This window comes from Cololabis saira, chromosome 9 (assembly GCF_033807715.1).
Source record: "Cololabis saira isolate AMF1-May2022 chromosome 9, fColSai1.1, whole genome shotgun sequence".
Taxonomy (NCBI): Eukaryota; Metazoa; Chordata; class Actinopteri; order Beloniformes; family Belonidae; genus Cololabis; species Cololabis saira.
This window is the reverse complement of record NC_084595.1, coordinates 33,663,459-33,684,780: the sequence shown is the minus strand read 5'-3', so window position 1 is coordinate 33,684,780 and position 21,322 is coordinate 33,663,459. Positions and strand designations below refer to the sequence as shown.

Sequence of the window (21,322 nt, the reverse complement as noted above, 5' to 3'; positions counted from 1 at the left end):
GGTTGATGCATGCTCTGAACTCCCCAACCTCAGCATCACCTGAGGGGACATAACAGCCGCTGCACAGATTGGAGAAGTTCGTGCACCCGTTCACAATGCCTGCATTAAGTTAATGTTGATGTGTGCTGTCGGGGCGGATTTAATGAAAAGTCTCATTCTACCGTCTGGGTTAGCACACTTTGCAGGGAATGAAATGTCCCAATGCTCCTCAATTGTCTGTGGTTTAGTGAGTTAATGCAAATAATAACAAGAGCAGAACATCCATAATCATGACCACACTATCTCCAGCCTCTCAAGGTTATGATCTTGAAGTACCACCAACCAACTCTGGTACCCAGGGATTTGTATCAAGTGAGGGACATATTAATTACATTTCACAATATATTTTCAAAATCCTTTATAAACCCAAGGTACATTACTGATTGACACACATTCTGCAGACAGGCTTAGGACCTCAAACAAGGAAAAATCTCACAGATGGCCAAGCAGTTGAGGGAAAAAAAATAAGGAAAAGATTGAAGTACCTCTTGAATTGTAGGGAGCGATAGAGTGAAGAAACTGAAATTTTTGTAGATCTAAAATAACTGCAAAGGACCATTTTGGAAATAAAATGGTGCAATATTACTAAAGCTAGATGCAAAACAATCATGAAGGGATGTACAACATATCAAACTGTATTGAAGAGAGAGTGACTAGTACAGACAGAAATGCCTCAAATGGGGTTCATGGGAGATGAAAAGTGACCCAACTTCATTGTCAACAAAATAAAGCCATAAACTTTTCCTGGATGGTTGGTTTATCGTCAATCTTTTTCCGTCAAAGTGTCCTAATCCATTGTGGATCAATGTACCACTTTTTACAAGTTTGTGCCTGGGAGACTTTTGCCAAAAGTAAAAGTACTTCAGAATATTTTTTTCTAAAGAATCCACTTCATGGAAAATGGCCCTTCCACTGCAGCTGTTACAGTAATAGCATCTACATTATCACCCGCTGTTACTACTCTCTTCAAAGATTGAATGGGTGCATTTAGACCCTTTTTGTACGCACCGTATACCAACCTGCACTTATGCTCATTTCATGGTTAGATAGCAAATGGAAAAAAAAATAATTATCTCAAATCTTAGGGTGACTGATACTTGTTGTATTCGAGCCCTGGTGACTAAAAATAAATCACAAAGCCATTACAGAGTTCTGTACTACACCTCTGTATGTTATGTATAACACAAAACTACTTGTGTGTTTGTCTCTCCAGTAGCCGGGATCTGAGGTCCACATCTTCCAATAGCATCATGATGTAAAGCATGTGAGCTACAAAGAACTAAAAGATGCTTCCATGACTTCCTTTCCAAAGGACTGTTTTAATTGAATGTACTGAATGCAGGTGTATTGGCCACAGCATTTTTTTGTAAAGACATGTCATGCAAAATCCCCATCCTCCATTATCACGTTGAAAGAAACAAGAATGTGGATTCAGCGCAACCGATGTTGAGTTTTTAATGAACTACCGGTACATATTTCACAAAGCAACTGGTTGTTATCCACACACAAAACTTAAACTGGATTTATTATTGCAGGTGGAAAGATATTTACTGTCTTTATGAAATCTTTATGTGAATTTATTTTGGCCTTACGTCATACTACGACATAAATATTGCTATGCCCAATAATTTTTCCAAGAATCCACGGAAATTGCATTATCCCACAATCAAGTACAACTGCTTGCTTATATTCATGATGAATAATATAAACTTCAAAATGAAAAAAGTCTCTTTGAAAGGTTTGTTGACAAGGCAAGAACTGCTCCACAGCTGCTGACTGTTTATGTGGGGCTAAATACTGAACTTGAAAATACACAGAGTTACGTCATTGCAAGTTGGAAATTTACATGATTCACCCACGGAAATCAACAAAAATAAGCAGTGAGTACCATGACTGAGGATTTTGGTTCAGGGCAGAGAGAAAATATAAACTGCAACTGCTGAGTGGTAAAGTACCCGAAGCTGTCACACAGTGCCACCTACTGGTGTATTCTCCATACACCAGTCGGTGTAAAGTACACGTTGAACTATGTGACAATGGTGACTGAGTTAAAGGAAAAGTGTGCAGAACCAGATCATTTGACACATTTCCTCTTAAAGTCTTGCCCAGTTTTTTTGGTTGTTGTTGTTAGATCTGTTCTACTTGTGTGCAGTGGATATGTTACTATTTACATGTGTTATTACTTTTATACATATTATTGTTTTTTTATTATTATAATTTATAAACATTATGCATCCACAAAAGGAATATTCTCACTGAATGGGGAATTTTCTCCAAAAAAGATTCCCTTTCAACCTCCCTTCATGTGCAGAAATCTCATATTAAGACAAAAATCAGAAAAAAAACCTAAAAGATAAATGTTTACTCAGAAATTCAAAATGACATCCTCCAATGATGTCAGCAGTGTCTAACACTTATTTTGCGTAGTATTGTCTCACATAAAGCTGGCCTCTTAGTCCCAAAAATAGTATTGGACCTGAAATCAGGATTCTGTGCAGATCTTTGTCCAGACAGACGTCAGTGAGTTCTAAAAGATTTCCTGACAATGATTCTGAAGTCCTAACTAAGATCATTTAAAACTGCCTCTGAGCAAAAATATAAAAGACTACAGTTTACATTCAAATTGCATATGTACATGCAAAATGTCATGACCACGGACAAAGCACTTGTGATACTTTTGTTCTTATGTGATCTGCAGGATTAGTGAATCAATGCGATATCTGGTATTTACATTTTTTTTGTTTGTTTTTCAATATAGGTTGACATTGTGCAAGTGCATTTAAACCCAAAGTTATTCATATCATTCACCTTTTTTGCAAGAAATATTGATGATAACTGGAAACATTTACATGTCCGAACTTAAACATGTTATAGACATCAGACATGTTTCACATGTCTCCACTGCCAGTGAATTTTTTTTTTCACCTCTTAATCCAAACTGCAGTGTCCATTTAGCCTGACAAGATAACTGATCATTTAGTTCATACTATTGCAATGTCCATGGTACATCAGTCGAGTGGGCAGTTTCTCGACAAACCAGAGTAGGTGTGGGCTGGTGTTAATCAGTAGCTTCCGTTTTGCACTGTAACAATGGATGGTGACCCTTTGTAACCTGCCTCTCTGCAACCTACGTCAGAGGATAACTCTGACAGTTTCACTCATTAAGTGAGGGCCCACATCTTCCTGACTGCATTGTTCTGTAGTAGGCATTAAAAATGCTTTCAAATAGTACATTAGAAAAGTAGGAAAGACAGAGAGATGGTACTGGTTGTTTTAATTTTACTTCTATGTACTACACATGAACACGAAAAAACATGAAAAAACATGAAAAAAAAGGGTTCTAGAAAGGCAATACTTCTGATGAGGTAGTCTTGTAACTTAGAAGTCTATGTAGTATGTAAGTATGTAGTATGACAGGTTGTTTGATTGCATCTGGTCAAACTATGTGTCTTAACATGGCCCAAGTTGGATATTACGTGACCTCTATAAACAGTCTAAAACAGTGACTTATTTCATTGTCATCTTCTCTACATAAACCCAGGCTGCACCCTTTTACCACTTATGGGGATTTTGTTTTTCCAGGTGTTGATTTGTTTACCTCCTGTGACAATTTCTTTAAGAATCACAAATTAAATGACACCAAAAAAAAGGGTAAACAATCAACGAATAATTATAAAATCGCCCACCACTACCCAATCATGAGGGCATCTATTTTAATTATTCCATCTCGTCTGTGGCGGAAGAATTTGATCAGTTTATGCAAAATAAGTATATACTCTATGTATGTAGTATAATTATTACAAATAATTCTGCATGTGTGTGCTATTAAGTCCATTGTCTGAATGTGCACTTAGATGTGATTTGTCCATGCAGTTATGAATATGTCAGTATGTGAGACGAAATAACATGAATGATCAAATGTCCAATCCACTCTGCAAGCTGTTCAAAGCACATGCAAGCAGTTAAACTTTCACTATAATACTATTGTAATACTCCATAACTACACATTATTTTCATAGCACATACATTCTAGGAAAAACTTTTCAACCAATCTCACCGTATTTAGTTTGCATCTCAGCTGAAAGTTCAAATTGGAGAAACAGAAATGTCACGCAAATATCCAAACAAAAATGTGATATGTTGGCATGGTAAAATCGGTTGTAATCTGTTGGCACTGTAGCTGTTTCCTGGTCAAACCTGGAGCCAGCTACGTCTGGAGCCAGATGTTCATGTCAAACAAAACACTGAGATGACATCTGATTCTTCAAATGTGTTCAGTAGGCTACAGTACAGTGTGAAGTCATTAGAAAAGTTAGTTATACAGAAATACATTTTGCTAACATATCTTAGCTTGCATCAGCATTTATTTTATTTTTTTTAATGTGATGTGTCTCAGGTTTGATAAAACATTTCCAATGAGAATAAGAGAAAGATGCAGTGGGAAATAGGAATGGTATCGCAGTGATTGTTTAGAAGACTCTCCACACGCAGCACTTCTGCCCCCTGCTGGCCTGTTTTTAAATGTATTTTCTTCTGGTTGTTCTGTCTCCTTCAGTGCTAATTCTTGGAAATATCGTACTGATGTGCATTCATATTTTATTATTATTATTATTATTATTATTATTATTATTATTATTATTATTATTATTATTATTATTATTATTATTATTATTATTATTATTATTATTATTATTAATAATAATATTATTATTATTATTATTATTTTGTCATGTTTTGCTCGCATTTGATCAGTTTTGCTTCAAGTTTTGCTATCCTTATGGTAATATATAATATATCAGCTGTATAATGTGTTAGGATTTTATGAAATTGTTAAAAGTATGAAGGGTTTTTCCTATAAGATTGTACACTGATGGTTGCTCTCAGCGCAGAACCACCTCCTGTTTTTATGACCAGACTGATTAGCTGAGTTCTTCTTTAGGTGAGGACGGTGAAGAGGAACGGATGTTTAAGATTGATGGTCCCCTCCGGCTTTTCTCTGGGTTTTGGTTGTCGTAGATCTTTGCTGGGTTGGCATGTCAGATTAGAGATAGACAACAGAAGATATATGGCTGAAAGTATGAAATGTTTAAGTTTCTTTCCCTGCAGTTGGCCTCCCAGATAAGGTTCAACATCTGCTCCTGTAACGTACAAAACACCTTCCTTTTTCAGTATAAATATGACTGGATTGATCACCACAGGGTGCATTTCTCTCCTACCTATGTGGTGTGAAAACTGTACCTCTGGCTGAAAAACAATGTGCATGATATAATAAAAGCTTGTGTTTGATTCTGTTCACTGCTTTTCTTATGGTACACCACACAAACGAACACAAGGATATTTCAAATGTTTCTTCAAAAGTGCTAAATATTGAGTTGTTTTATGTCCTGTATGGGAATATAGAAATATACTACCTGTATAGGGGCAGCACGGTGGCTTGGTGGTTAGCACTGCTGACTCACAGCAAGAAGATTCCCGGTTCAACTCCCTGGTCAGGCGGGGGTCTTTCTGTGTGGAGTTTGCATGTTCTCCCCGTGCTTGTGTGGGTTCTCTCCGGGTGTCTGGTTGGTTGTATATCTATGTGGCCCTGCGATAGACAGGCGACCTGCAGACCCCCGTGACCCTGCTAAAGATACAGCGGGGATAGAAAATGAATAGAAAATGGACTACCTGTATAGTATTGTAGAAGAATATGGTGTAAAAGTTAATTTATTTCAATAATTCAACTTCAAAGGTGAAACTAATACATGTATATTACATAGTCTCATTACAGGCAAAGCAAGATATGTTAAGCCTTTATTTGTTAAAATTTTGATAATTGAATTGTTTATTGATTTCATAATATATTCAAATTTTTTGAGATTTTTTATTTGGGGTTTTCATAAACTCTGAGCCATAATCACCAAAATTATAACAAATAAAGGCTTGAAATATCTCACTTTGCATGTAGTGGGAAATAATATATTTGTTTCACCTTAAGTTGAATTTACTACGAATGAAGTTTTGCAATATATTCAAATTTTCCGACTTTCACCTATATATTATGACATAAATAAATAACAGCATAATATGTGTCTGTATTGGTTCAATACGGAACGCAACTTTTAATTCCCAATTACGGAACAATTCCATATTTAAAGGGACGGGTCGGGTGGCAACTAATATTTACACTGTCACACTGAATGAGCGACACAAGTATTGGCACATCTGGAAGACAGAGTTTGACAGTTTATTGTGGACAAATGGGAAATTAGTTTTAACATATGTTGAAGCAAACTGCTTTCATGCATGCAGAGTATTGATAAGGTTAACATCACGATAATGTATATACAGTACTCGAGTTGAGGGGGGATGAGGGGGGATGGCTTCCCCCCCTGAAATAAAAAGGGTCCAAATCACCCCCCCTGTAAAACTGCCATCCCCCCTTTCCATCCATTATGTAATTTCATCAATGAATGTGGTATTACTGCTATTTCAACATTTAGAGTCATCGCCAGAAAAATAACACCAGAAAAATAACTTATTTGACAATTTTCACCTGTTTGAAGTAAATTTTCACTTGAAATAAGTAGGAAAATCTGCCAGTGGGACAATATTTATCTTCTCATTACAAGCAAAAAAATCTTGTTCCACTGGCAGATCTTTCTACTTATTTCAAGTGAAAATCTACTTGAAACAGGTGAAAATTGTTGTTTTTTCCAGTGATGAGTCTTGTTTTAAGTGTAATGAGATTTGTTTTTTACTAAAATGTGACATTTTAACTAGAAATAAGACAAATATTCTTGTTAAGATTTTGAGTTTTTGCAGTGATCCATTTTACTTATCCTGTGAAGGACAGAGTCATATTGATAAGTTCAGAAAACAGTTTTTTATTGTTGTGTTTTGATGTATTTGATGTAAGCCCAGTGGATATTTAAAGCTTACAGAAGGCTGCATTTAACTGCTGCTATGTCATTCCTGCAGTATTTCTGCAGGTGTTTTGGTCAGTGCTATTATTTGTAATATATTATATTATTTGTAATCAGCACAAATTATCTGTCCCCATATGATAAAATCCACAATCCCCCCTGATTTTTTTTTTACAACTCGAGTACTGGTGGCAACAAATAATTACACTGTCACACTGAATAGTTCATGAGCGACACAAGTATTGGCACATCTGGAAGACTGAGTTTGACAGTTTATTGTGGACAAATTGGAAATTAGTTTTAACATATGTTGAAGCAAACTGCTTTCATGCATGCAGAGTATTGATAAGGTTAACATCACGATAATGTATATATATATGATCAGATGAATTGTTACCTTGTCGTGTGTGCTGTTAGTGGTAATTGTCCAGATAAACGGCAGCTCTGCTGGCTGTGGGTCGTCACGACGACGCTGAGCGGCGCCTGTGATTGGCTGAGCGCGCTCATCCGGGTACTGCGGGAGAACGAGCCCATTAGCTAAAGGTACCAATATGGCGGAGGTAAGAGGGAAAACAGGGGAGAAGCAGTCGATCTTTCATCGATATTTTTTGAATTTGTGTGTGACATTTTTCATTTGTATGTTATCGATTGAAGAAACAATGCATTTTTCCTTCCGTGCGGCGTGTTTGGTGTTGTAAATGTGGCGTGTATCGCTGTAAAACCAGGCTGGATGTCTGGGCTGGTCCCCCAGTGCGAGGCCTCTCAGCTGCCCCGCTGAGTGAACTGATGGTGAATTATGCGAGAGCCGCCGCTCACAGGGGAATATAACACCACCCTCGCTAGGGTTTACGCTTGTTCTGCTTTTTTAAGCTGCATTGATGGTACATTGACCTAAATTATTGTGTCAGTGCGTTGTTAGGGGTACCGGGGCAACGACATTAATGTTTACATGTGTCGCTGCCCGGCTGGTTCATCTTTACTGTTAGCCGGACGGCTAGCAGACTGTGTCAGGAGCCGACACTAAACATCTATCCGTCCCCCTTTACTATATGACTAGAACTGGACCTACATTGTCACAGGGTGGTGTTTATTATTTGGTCTAAATGTAAAAGTCGCTCATAAATGGGCTGGATCCTGAGCGGTTGATGGTAAATTGGCCAGATATGCGGCATTAATGTCAGCGGTGTAATGTCAGATATTGTGTCAAAATTAATATTGCAATCTGTTTACAACGTTTAGTATTTATTTCTTGTTTTCGGATCTATTAGCAGCTATTTTGATTGCTATTTCCAGGAACGCTGGTCCTGTACCATTGACAGGGTAATGAATGGCAGCCTCTCTCATTATATTAATTATGTCCATACCAATCTATATTTCGTGTATGGTGGTGATCTAATATTACAATAATACAGGTTTACATGACTTAACAGCAAACTACATTTTCTGGCTTAATACCTGTAGGCAGCATTTTCGGTGAAACCTTGCACATATTCATGCAATAACTGGAGGATTGAAATGAACACATCCAGAGTCTGATAGTTACAAACTGATTATTTTATAGCATACATTTTTTGGTGTCATTACTGCCAAGTGGTGGCTTTTATTTATATTTACTACTTTGATGTTTCTATGTTTTAACTGTTGATGTAAAATATACTTTGTTTTTATTATTTTTCAGGCTTCCCTAGGGAGTTCAAGTCCAGGTAATGATAATTATACATTCCCATATAAATTGCCTAATGCTGTCTACTGTTTGTGTGCTTAACAAATACTATTATTTCTTTTAAGAAATAATTTTGTGTAATACACATATCAAGAACTCTCTTTTTTGGGTCATTGTGACCAGAAAAACAGCTTTTAAAAAGGGAAAATGTAATGCTTTGAGAAATAGTGTTTCTTATCTGGTGGGTTTTTTTTTTTCTTTTTTTTTAAGATGACAGACTTTCCAGAGGAAAGTTTGATACCACTGATCTCTTTCTCTCCCTTTTTCTCCACATTTAGTTGGCTCTTTATCATCGGAGGACCATGACTTTGACCCAACTGCAGAAATGTTAGTTCATGAGTATGATGATGAGAGGACTCTGGAAGAAGAGGAGTCTCTAGAAGGCGGGAGGAATTTCAGCTCTGAACTTGCAGATCTGGAAAAGGTAAAATAAATAAATTAAATGGGTTTATTTGTGTGGTTGTAGTAAGTAGTCAAATAAGACCAACAATGATTTTTCTTAGTAGTATATATTTTTTGATCTTATGTCCTCAACTAAACAGTTTTAATTAAATATGATTAACATTTTTTCATCTATATCTACTCTTTAAGCCTATATAAACTTTGGGGACAACTTTCTTGTTTTGCAGCTACACAATATACAGTCAATGAATCCAAGTTAAAATATATAAGTTCTGTGTCATTTCTGTTTCATCACTCTTTTTTTCTAATAGAATTGCAGTATATTTTTACCGGTAGCACAAATAAACTTTATTTTATTATTTTTTTCTTCTTAGGAAGGGAACATGCCTTTGGAGGAACTGCTGGCTATTTATCGCTATGAGGCCTCAGCAGGTTCCAGTATAGACAGTTCCTCTGGAGACCTGACCGATGAGCTTCCTGATATGACTTTAGATAAGGTAATTATCTACTGTTATACGGTAGTTGATATATTTGTGATAAACAGAAGTAAATGCATATACTAATAAAGTGAGACAAGCGTATCCCCTTTGGTCTACCACTGTGTTCATTAAATATTTTTTTTATTTTTTTTCTCTCCTCAGGAGGAAATCGCTAAAGACCTGTTGTCAGGAGATTATGAGGAGGAGACCCAATCCTCAGCTGATGACCTGACTCCCTCAGTTACTTCCCATGAGGCCACAGATTTCTTCCCAAGAACACTTCGATGTAAGTGAGATGTTGCTGATTGAAACCTTATGGCATTTAATTTTGCCCAATAATCTGAATTAAAAAAAGACCACCACCCCCCCCCCCCCCCCCAACGGTATTCTGATTGTATCAAAACTGAAACAGGGTTTTTGAAGTTTGAACATCAGGTGTTCATACGCTTGCCATGCCAATGGAGTTATTTTGGTGTTTACTATTTATTTATTTTTTTCTCTCTTGTACATACTCTTTTTCTACTTTTTATATTGCTCTTTTTATTATTTAACTTTTTATTGGTTATTTCTATTTTAAATTTTTTGTATAAAGCGTGTGTGTGTGTTTTGGCTGCTGCACGGCTGAATTTCTCCTCTGGGAGATCAATAAAGTCTTCTATTCTATTCTATTCTATTCTATTATGAACATGTGGAGGTAGTTAATGTGTACTTGTTTTATTTCATTTTTTCCCCAGCCAATGCCATTGATGGTGATAAAGAGTCTGAGTGTGATGAAGATGGCCCAAGTCCTGAGGACTCCAGAAAAGTAAATGATTAATTCCATTATGTATCCCATTAAGAGTTACGTTTATGTTTTACATCAATTATTATTCCCTTTTTGTCTCCATTTTAAAAATGCTCTGTATTGTTTTCTCTTTTTTTAATTGCAGGAAATCATGGTTGGAACAGAGTACCAAGCAGACGTCCCTTCTTGCCTCTGTCACTACAAAGATGGAGAAAAAGGTGAATGCATTTCCTTTTTTTTTTTTCCCGTTTCACTGGTATTCTTGCTTAATACATTCTTTAATATGGCTTCTTATATCATTGCTACCAATTTAATAAACATTGAATTGTAGACGAGGTAAAAGTCTTAAAATTCATGTACTCTGTCATGCAGTTTATGATGATCAAGATGAGTTACTATGGAGCCCAGGTGTTTTGTCAGAAAGCAAAGTTAAGGGGTTCCTCTCTGAAGTATTGTCACGAACAACAGATGAAAAGACAGTACATGACAAACCATCGATTCATGTTCGAGACAATGGGGAGGTAAGTCATGTTTTTATTTATTTAAGTCCTTGAATGATGTGATACAGTGACTAAGGCGAGCATGTGTTTTGGAGAGCTTGCATCTTACAGCAGTTTTGACTTTGAAAGTGTTACCTACATTTGAAAAATGCAATGATTTTGGTCATTACAGCTGTCAGCACCCTTCAATTCTTTTTATTTTTTTAAATTTAGGCCTTGTATGAGCTTGTCAAATGCAACTACAACACCCGTGAAGCACTAGAGAGATACTGCAGCCATTTAAAGTCCTCAAAAGGTAAGCAAACAGGTTCCACATCTACCCAGGAAATTATATTTTACAACATTTAGGGCTGAATTATAATCTATATTATAATGTCAGTGCATATAACATGTGATTGTTAAGGTCAATTTGCTATACATTAAGTCGTTTTTGATCTAATGTTTTGTACTGAAATTATATACACACTACGGCCTGTCAAAATGAATAGGAATATTTATATAAAACAATTGTTTTGTCATGTTTTAATAATTAGTAGTCTGTAAATTCAACCAAACTTTTTGTTTAGTGAGTCCAAACGGATCATTATTTCTTAAATGTGTTATCTGGACTGTTTGCGTTGTGGTCCTCTTCTGGTTATTCTATACTCTAGTGTCCCCTCAAACTTGGTTCTTCCACTCCTGTTGGCTGTAGTTTCTTGCAAACTCTCACTCACTAATGTATCCCCTGCTGACTTCTAAAAAACATGTCAAGCTTGCTCTGTATTTATTCAGACTCTGTGATGTGTTGGAAAGCCTCACATCACATAGCTCCACACAGAAATTTTGATTAAACAAATAACACAACTGACCACAAGGTGGCGGTAATGTGCATGTTTTGCTTAGAAATCCCAATTAGCAGAGACACATGAGGTTCCTGTAGGCCAACCTCAGTACCTCTCCTACTACAGGGACGTTTTTCACCCCGTCCAGGGCAGGGTCTGTTCCTGGTAATGGAGATACGCTGCAACCATCCGTCTCTGAAAAATCTACCCAGAACCCCCACAAGTGGAAACTCACCTAATGCCCCAATGTGGGCCACTTGTCTGTGACGTGAAAAGTGGGCTTAATCTTGCAGTGCAAACCTGGTCTAAAATCATTACTGATGTTATTCCTCCATGACCATTTGTTAAAAACACATGAATGCTCAGTCTAGACTTAAAGCCAGCACTTTCCAAGCTTCCTCTTCAATATGGGAGATCTTAGTGGTTCCTGATCAGTAAATCTACTGAGTGATGAGTAGTACCTGGCTCTTACCTTCCTAACTCGCATGGAAGAAGTAAATATGAGCTTAGCTTCTCTACGCTGCTTTTTAGTTTTTGATCAGTAAATTACAATGTAGCCTTATATGTCGTGTCGTTTTTTGGATGTAGTTACCTAATTTTTAGACCTGATGATAAGGACAAGGTTTTATTTCCTCATGGGTAAAACCTTAAAATTGAAAAAGAGTATATATGCTTGTGAACAAATAATATAAATTTTATCTGAGGTGAAATCACACAAGTGTATTTTTTTGTTGAATAAAATTCTGTTGAGTTGACATCCCATGGTGACGCATCCCTTTGATTTATAAATGGATCACTTGTTCACAAATGGTTTTGTGTCATTTCAGAAAAGTCACCTCAGTGGTCAGAAGAGGAATGTAAAAACTTTGAACATGCACTGCAAATGTATGACAAGAATTTTCACCTCATTCAGAAACACAAAGTGGGTATCATTTTATTTACACCAATACGAATGCATTGAAATGTCTATATTAAAGTCAAAGTTTCTCATTTCTCTCAATGACATTTTTGAATTCTTAGGTCCCAACACGAACAGTGGCAGAATGTGTGGCGTTTTATTACATGTGGAAAAAGTCGGAGCGCTTTGACATCTTTGTGCAGCAGAATCGGTTTGGGAAGAAAAAGTATAGTAGCTATCCAGGTGTAACGTAAGTGACAATAAAATGCTCCTTTCATCCATTTGACTTTGTGTAACTTTAATGTTTGACGAGGACGGGCTCTGAGTGTTGAATGTTGAAGAATGAAAGTTTCTATGTTCTTTATTATGCAGGGACCTGATGGACAGGCTGGTGGATGAAGCTGAGGGCCTAGCGGTGGACAGCTCCTCTCCTGTATGTTCAGGTCCAGGTGGAGGAGGAAGGATGGAGAGCACCACGGAACAGCAGCTCAGCCTGCTCAACTCCATCACTGCTAGTGACCTCACAGGTTCGTAACACGCTGATAGAAAAACAGCTAAACATATTCGGTTAATTGGCTAATTACGATTTTGATGGAGGCCATGTTTTATTTATTAATTTCGCCAAATTTAGGGTGTTTCTGGAGCTATTCGATGCTAACTGAGTGTCCTGTGTCCTTTCAGCGTTGAGCAACACTGTAGCTACAGTATGCACCCCCGGTGAGGTTGGTTGCATGGACTCGTACAGCTTTCAACCTCTGGACGGTCTCCATCGTGGATCCCTGAGCCACGATGAATCCCTTGGGTTCCCTTCTAATGGTGGAGACCCTGACTGCCTCAACATGCTGGACGCAGGCTTCTACCATTCAGACCTGAGCCAGCTTGGAGGAGTGTGCGTCAGCAAGGACTGTGAGCGGCCGTCCAAGAGACTCAAGATGGCACTGCCTGACTCTTTTATCAGTGACGTGTCTGTAGGTAACCTTGGGGTGGACTTTGAATCACGACGAACGACGACGCATCACCATCGAATCACGGGCGCCAAGATGGCCGTGTCGGTTACAGACTTTGGTAGCTTGGCCGGCAGTGGCGAGCCTAACGGGTTTCTAGGAGCACATGCGCGGCACCACACACAGCACACAGCAGCACTTCAGTCAGAGTGATCCTCTTTGTCTTTCTCTCTGTTCTTCCCTTTTGAAACCATTTTCCTGCTTGTACATAAGACTGACCTCACTGGAAAATCTGATTTGTTTAAATTCTATTATATATATATATATATATCTATATGTATATGAAAATACTTTTTTTATTTTTTTGTGTAATATGACATCAGTGATGTCTATCATATAGAACTAAAATCTTGATTTCTCTCAAGAGTTTATATAGCCATTTATTTTATTTTTGTTTGTGTTTTGAGATGCGTAACGTCCATGTAGAGTGGGGCCCAGAAGCTGCAGGAGAGTTGTGAATCTTCCTCCCTCACATTTACACACATCTTCCGATAGTCTGTTATCCCCTCATTCTTTTCAGCTGCCAAAATTAGTTTATTTCATCTGTCGCTAGTCGTTAACATTTAATTGACTTTTCTTTTGTTGTTTGAAGTGGTACTTTTTAATTTAATTTTTTATTTGAAGATGGTGTTTGGTTTACAGGTACTTTTCAGTAACCACATTGGTGCAGATGGTTTAATTTGGTCTCCAGAAAAATATGGATATATATTGTATAAGGAACACTAGCACAGAGATTATTTGGAGTCCAGGAAGTGACATAGATTTAGCAGTATAGGCCCTCCTGTTTGGCTTTTTCTTTTTTTGAAGCTTGTCTGTAGTTTTGAGTGTCTGCTTCTGTTCAGATTGGCCGTACTGGAAAATGTAAATTTGTTTATATTTTTTTATTTATATCCCTTTTAGTCAAACACAAATTCCAGGCCTTGAGTTGTTTTACTACTATACTTCTAAACAGTTGGCGAAGAATACATTTGCAGAATCATTTCAGTCACCTTGCTTTCCTGTTTCTCCCCGTTTCAAAATCTTGCCAGGAGGGTATCAGCAAACTGTATCAGCAATATAGCAATGCAACGATTTTGCTTTGGGTTAATAGCCATTGAAACACTGACACAGTAAAGTTTTTATTTATTGAATATACTTTAACCTTTTGAGATTTTGTTTAATCCCTTGAGTTAATAACTTGCGCTGCTTTTAGGCAGGTTTAGCTGTAAATGTTTATTGTAAAAAGAGGATATGTTCATAAATAAAGTAGCGCCATTTTTCAAGCTACTAGCAACTTTTGGTAAACCTGCTAGCAGTATTAAGTTTAAAACCTCTCTGATTTTGTATTGAACCTCTGCCTAGCCTGTACTGACTAGAGATGCCTTTTTGAAATCCAGTTGAATATTTCCTGGGAGTTTGGTAGCAGAAATGGAGCCGTTTGCTTGACTGAAGTCCACAATTGTGAAATGTAAGATGCGGGTCAGCATCAGTTAATTGGATGCATTAGTAGTGTTTACTTAATTTATCTATGCATTGTGCTATGAATATTAGTTTGTTTCAGGGGTCCTTCATGTTTGTCATGTCCATAGATGTATCTCACCATATTCGTGCGTACAGATGGATTTGATGGCCACTAAGCCATCATAGAGTTGGATCAATGAATCCGCTTTCCTAGCCCGACATCAGAGAGGATATTCACATTTGCATTTCATGTAAATAATTAGCAAATAGCCTTTAAAAAAAAGTCTATAAAGTGACCTCTTACACTTGTGAATCTGTGTTAATACGGTTTTCATTTGATTTCCTGTCAGAAAGGCAATAATTTGTAGATATGTACAGATGTTTGGGGTTTTTGCATTTTACCATTTGACTTGGTGTTCAAATTTCATTTTCTCTTTGGAAATTCATGATACCCAAACACCAGGACGCAGCTGAAACCACGCATGCCAGCTGTGCCTGTCCCTCAAGTGTACCACTGAGAACGGCTTTACCTGAAGATGTATTGATATTAGTCAATGTTGCGACTTTTGCATTTGAGACTTGCAGCCATGTGTAAAAAACACCCTAGTGTTCCTTTTCTTTGAAAAAAAACAAAAAATCTTTACATGTCGTCTATATTTGTCTTGATGGTAAAGGGATGGCTGCTGCTCTTAAGTACGTGGAGAGTGAGTTTCTCTTTCAATGCAATGTGCATAATGCAGTAGGTCCTCTGAGCTCTTCTAGCTTTAGCAGTGCAGTGATATTTATTTCACCTGTGGTTTGTACAAAGACTTAAGAGAACTGTCAGAATGTAAAGGCCATTAAGTAGAAAAAGTAGGTTTTCACCACCCTGTGAACTCGAAAATGTGATATTTTATTGATATCTCTGGTATGAGACTTGTGTGCAAAGAAGCACTAAAATTTATTTTATATTTTGTATTGTGTTTTGAAGTTTAAAAAAAATATAGCAGTTGTGGTTTTGAAAAAGAAAACAAGTCCTTTGAAAGCAGACACACCTTTGTGAATAAAAAAACCTACAAAACTTAAAAATGTTTATCCAGAAATATAGACAATCAAAAACTTCACTATGAGAAATGTTCGAGAAGCTATCTTTATTGTTTATAAGAATTGTACATAAACATTGCTGTTTTTGTTTTTCTTTTGTTAAACATTATTTTGTATTTTCTGTTGTACTTTAATACCTTGTGTACAGATCCAGAAATAAAGCTCTGGAAAAGGTTCAGAAATACCTGCATCTTCATTACGTGGGAGATGAAGCAAAAAAACATTTCAACAGAAGACTTGGTTTGATGTTTGTGTATTAAAATAACTTGAGACTTTCACAGAGGGAAATTTCCAATTAATCTTAAATTTAACTTACATTTTTTGTCAGCGGGGACCTTTCAATCATTCTTACCTTGGAAATAGAAACTAATGAAGTGATCTCAGCTAGTAGTCTTTGGCTTTCAACCAATTAAGAGTTTAATTCATTTGCTTTATTCAACAAGTTTTTTTGTAAACTTTTCCTCCGTTAAGCTCACAGTGAAATCAAACATATGAGTCACAAATGACCGATCAACATTTGACCTACAAAATGTCCAAATCAAGCAAGTAACTGGACTTGGAGCAAATTTTTTTTCAAAATGTTTTTTATTCACTGGACCTTTAAGTAAAAATGTATAATTTATCATTAATCATAAAAATGGCACTGACATTTTAATAATCAATTGTATGTGAGAGCTATGTATTTAAAATATGTTAGACATGATCTCCTTTATCAGACCAGCAACATCAGTACAGAAACTAAACTGGCTGTTCATTTATTACCTCTTTCTTCTGAGAGGGACGGCCAGAGTCATAAAGTCCTCAGCCAGAGTCACCTCCACACCTCCGTCCTGCAGTACTTCTTCAGCCTGTCTCTTGAGCTCCGACACATTGTCCTCGTCTCCCTCCTTCTGCAGGGAGATGGGTTTGTACCGCTGACTGAAATGGTAGAGCACCAGCCTCCGCGCACAGCAAGCCCGCGCCACCTCTGCTGCCATCTCGGGTGTGCTGTGTCCGTGGTCCACTGCTTTCTCTCTGTGCTCGTTCCCGAGCGTGGCCTCGTGAACCAGAACGTCCGCTCCGTTGCACAGCTGCAGCGGTGCTGCCCCTAGCACTGAGCTGCAGTCCCCAAAAATGCAGACTTTCCTCCCCGGAATAGCTTCTTCCAGCACCTCGCTGGGCAGAACCACACGCCCGCTCTCCAGCGTTACCTGCTCCCCGGCTTTGAGGCGGCCGTATTGAGGTCCTGGTTTCAGACCTGAGGCACACAATGAGACCAGCAACTGTGATTTATACTCACAATGAGTAAAGTGAGGTAAAAGTTACAAAATAACAGAAAAAATAATCCAAAACATCATTATCTTAACTTGATGTTGCACATTAGCCACCAAAACAATTGATTTATATTAATATATATTTATATATAGAGAGAGATATAGATATCTTTATATTGCAACATCACATCATCAATAGGGTAAAACTAACCTGTCTCACGACGGTCTAACTCAGCTCAAACACAGCACCCAATTATCACCCCCAAAAAAATTCTCTATTTTTTTCTGAACTGAAAAACAACTTTTATGAATGAATGTTTGAATGTACCGTACTGTTTTGATCAGATACTGATCCATTTCAAACGGACAGAAACATGGAAGACCGTTTTTAGGGAACCAAGATAAACTTAGATCAGAATGACGGGAAGATCAAATGTATCGAGAAGAAAGTAACAGCTGATGATCCAAAGTTGACCATATCATCTATTAAGCATAGTGGAGGCAGCATTATGGTATGGGCATGCATGGCTGTCAGTGGAAACAGGCTCCCTGGTTTCATTCTGAGCTTTGTACGACTGTAAACCCCACTCGCAAGCAGTTAACGTCTACAAAACTGACAGGATGGTACTTCTCAGTGCAGATGGATATCTGCAAAGAGCAACTCAAGACTATGAAGGCAAAGAAACAAATAAATTTAATATTTTTCAGAGGTCAAGTCAGGCACCTGATCTCAACCCAACAGAGTCTCTCAGCTCCTGAGGACTGTTGCAGCTGGGCCTCAGCAGGGAGCACAGTCATCTGCCAATCAGATGTGTTTTCTTCGATTCCTGGCTTCACAGTCATCATGTAAAAGTGTCTATGTACAAGACAATGAACCTGCATTGCTTCACATTTATCAGTGTGTGATTGGGTGTATGATAAAGAACCAATGCACAGACTCAACTGAAATAATCTGTATAGCTCTCTACAGGCTAAGAGTGCTGTACGAATGTGTGCACAGATGCGTCAGTCTGGCTTGTAATGTAAAAGGGCTGTGAGTGGTCAGCAAGAATAGAGGATGCGCTATATGAATACAGAAGAGAGCTGTGATAGTCTCCAGCAGATCCCTATCATCCAAAATAGAAATAAGTGGGGCTATACGATGGATGGATCAATGAATATTTTTGTGAAACCTTTTAAATCAAAGCTGAAAGTCTACAATTTGATCTCATCTGTATTGTTTTATTTCAAATCCATTGTTGTGGTCTATTAAAGTATAATGTAGGTTGTTAATAGCTGTATAAAATAATAATAATGATGATGAAGATGCCATCAATGATTCGTTTTTCTTTTTAAACTCTAATTGCTTCTACATTAAATTCATTACCTAGTTCCTTCAGCACTTCCGTCTTAAGTCTTCCAGGTCGATCACGCTCCTGAACGCAGAAACCAAAGGAAGAGATGCGGTGAAACAACCTAAATGCTTTGACGACAAACTTGTTGTCTTCAAGGAGGAGGTAACAGTCATTGCAGGGATCCAAGGAGATGGTTCTTCCTGGCTGCTCCTGTGGGTGGAGGGGGCCGCCTGCAGCCGTCATCTAGACACAGACACATGCATTCATAGCTTTAGGATGAGGAAACGTATCAGCACACACCATGCATGCACTTCAAATACATTTAATATCTGACTAGTCACTGCATGCAAGTCTTGCTGCGAATTGAAACAGAAACAAATGGAAGCCAACGTGACATCTGCAACAGAGGAATGTGAGAGAGTGCTCACCTCCAGGCTGAGCTGTCCCTCTTCTGGACACTGGTCAGGTGTGGGCTCCAGCTCATGAACTACAGCAACAGTCAGAAGAGCAACATATGATCATTCACCCGTTTGGCTCTAGCCTAGTTTCAATGCCCATCTACTTTTCTAGCGTGGAACAGGTTTTAGTATAAAGCAAATTAAGATAGCTAACTTGTCCAGTGAGAACAGACACTGTAAGCTGCACAGAGCAGGAACAAAAGGGAAAGAAGTTGCATTTCTTCTCTTACAGGTTCAAGTTTCTCCACAAGTGAAAATTGAATCAAATGTGCAAATAGACAGTTGTGCCAGAATAACCATCACAGTGTGTCTATAGTTGTCATGTGTGCCAAAACAGAAGTGAATCATGCATTATGAAACGTGCCTGCATATGGGAAGAGCAGCTGAGATCCTGTGAGGCCGAGCGTCACCCTGAGGAAATGCCGGAGGCCCCGGGGCCCGTAGATGTCCACACAGCTCACGCTCTGCTGAGGCTCGGGGTTGGTGTTGAGGCTCACGGTGCACAGGAGACCAGGTAAACCAAACAAGTGATCTCCGTGCAAGTGGGAGATGAAAATCTTGGTGATTCGACCTGCGTGGGAGAGGATAGTGTCGCTTAACTCCAGCATGTGAAGTGGAGGTAAACTAAGACTGAAAGGTAAACAATAACCTAAAATCCTTGTCTGAGATAAAGTACCTGCTACTCAACATGTTGGGTTTCTGAATCTTCCTTCATGCAATGTGTAAAGAGACGTTATCCTTCACTCCAGTCACAATAACAGGACTAGGACATGTAGGTAAATGTGTTCCACTTGAAATGTTCAACTTGTACATTCCTCATCTGTAAACTGGATTTTTGGAAAAGCCCAAGTTGCTCAAATTTAAACGTTTATTTTATTACAGTGAGATTGAAAAAAAGGTGTGACATATATATAATGGTAATAATAGTTAAATATTAGGAGAGTGTGTGTGTGTGAGAGAGAGAGAGAGAGAGAGAAAGAGAGAGAGAAAGAGAGAAAGAGAGAGAGAGAGAGTGTGTGAGAGAGTGAGTGAGTGTGTGTGTGCTGTGCATATGTGTGTATATGTGTGTGTGAGTGTCCTATATGTGTGAGTGTGTTGCTGATTCACCAGCTCTCAGCTGGTGTGTGTATGTATATGAGTGTGTGTGTGTGTGTGTGTGTGTGTGTGTGTGGATCACCAGCTCTCAGCTGGTGTGTGTATGTATATGAGTGTGTATATGAGTGTGTGTGTGTGGATCACCAGCTCTCAGCTGGCTCCTCATCAGCTGGTGTGTGTGTGTATATGTATGTATGTATATGAGTGTGTATATGAGTGTGTGTGTGGATCACCAGCTCTCAGCTGGTGTGTGTATGTATATGAGTGTGTATATGAGTGTGTGTGTGTGTGTGGATCACCAGCTCTCAGCTGGTGTGTGTGTGTGTGTGTGTGTGTGTGTGTGTGTGTGTGTGTGTGTATGTATATGAGTGTGTATATGAGTGTGTGTGTGTGATCACCAGCTCTCAGCTGGCTCCTCATCAGCTGGGTCTGGGTTCCCTCTCCGCAGTCAAACAGCCAACACTCCCCGTCCGTGCGCAGCACCAGAGCCGAGGCCCCGCGGTGCGGGGACGGGTAAGCCGAGCCCGTCCCGAGGAAGGTCAGGTCCATACTCATCTCCCCAAACTTCCAGGAAACCGTCCAACACCAGCATGAACTCCAGCCCCAGTGTGTGCGGGAGCAGCGTGTGTGTGTGCGGGGCACACGCTGATGACGTGTACAGGGGGCGGGGCTACGCTGGTGGATCAGCCGGAGGAGAGAACTAGATATGTATGTTAATATAATACATCCATGATAGATATACATAAAGAGGTTATTATTGCTTTTATCCGAGTTGGTTTCAACCACAAACTTTGGTTTTTGTTTGTATTGTAATATCGCGTCGATTTAACTCCTACGGAGCAAGAGGACACAAGCACTGGCTTAATGTCTTTATATTTGAAGCAAAAGTGAAAATAAAAAGCAATTATGCACATGCACCTTCGCCCTTTGTAGCAAGACAAAAAAATAAACAAGAGGTTTCAGTTATCTCGCAGTACGCAAATGTTTAATAAATAGCAAAAGTTCCCTTATTTTTCTCTTCCTCCAGTGTCCCCTAGAGGGCTCCGTAAACAACCCAGTGTTATTCAGTCTGAAAATCTGATAACAAAAAAAAAAATAAGTGTC

General features: G+C 38.5%; 2 protein-coding genes across 3 annotated transcripts; one reads left to right on the top strand and one right to left on the bottom strand.

Moving 5' to 3' along the window:
- The first annotated feature begins 7,494 nt into the window (after window positions 1-7,494).
- mier3b (mesoderm induction early response 1, family member 3 b) lies at window positions 7,495-16,325 on the top strand. 2 transcript variants are annotated; one of them, XM_061729322.1, is made up of 13 exons: window positions 7,495-7,504; window positions 8,623-8,647; window positions 8,946-9,091; window positions 9,444-9,566; window positions 9,711-9,834; window positions 10,283-10,353; window positions 10,478-10,550; window positions 10,705-10,853; window positions 11,046-11,127; window positions 12,481-12,575; window positions 12,674-12,801; window positions 12,924-13,078; window positions 13,233-16,325. In XM_061729322.1, the coding sequence occupies exons 1-13, from the start codon at window positions 7,496-7,498 to the stop codon at window positions 13,706-13,708; spliced, it is 1,656 nt and encodes a 551-aa protein (XP_061585306.1). In that variant the 5' UTR covers window position 7,495; the 3' UTR covers window positions 13,709-16,325. The 2 variants fall into 2 exon arrangements, with proteins under 2 accessions (XP_061585306.1, XP_061585307.1); XM_061729323.1 differs by lacking the exon at window positions 7,495-7,504 and adding an exon at window positions 8,228-8,264.
- Window positions 16,131-20,814, bottom strand: elac1 (elaC ribonuclease Z 1). Its single transcript, XM_061729324.1, has 5 exons — window positions 20,617-20,814; window positions 19,488-19,694; window positions 19,094-19,152; window positions 18,698-18,908; window positions 16,131-17,315 (listed from the first exon to the last, which is right to left on the bottom strand). The coding sequence occupies exons 1-5, from the start codon at window positions 20,771-20,773 to the stop codon at window positions 16,837-16,839; spliced, it is 1,113 nt and encodes a 370-aa protein (XP_061585308.1). The 5' UTR covers window positions 20,774-20,814; the 3' UTR covers window positions 16,131-16,836.
- Between the last annotated feature and the right edge of the window lie 508 nt (window positions 20,815-21,322).

Coding starts and splice junctions, on each gene's coding strand:
- mier3b (XM_061729322.1), top strand. Junction 10,354..10,477: donor GTCCTGAGGACTCCAGAAAA/GTAAATGATTAA, acceptor TTTTAATTGCAG/GAAATCATGGTTGGAACAGA. Junction 12,576..12,673: donor ACCTCATTCAGAAACACAAA/GTGGGTATCATT, acceptor TTGAATTCTTAG/GTCCCAACACGAACAGTGGC.
- elac1 (XM_061729324.1), bottom strand. CDS start 20,773: ATGAGTATGGACCTGACCTTCCTCGGGACGGGCTCGGCTTACCCGTCC. Junction 19,695..20,616: donor GAGGAGCCAGCTGAGAGCTG/GTGATCACACAC, acceptor TCTCCCACGCAG/GTCGAATCACCAAGATTTTC. Junction 18,909..19,093: donor AGGGACAGCTCAGCCTGGAG/GTGAGCACTCTC, acceptor GTCTGTGTCTAG/ATGACGGCTGCAGGCGGCCC.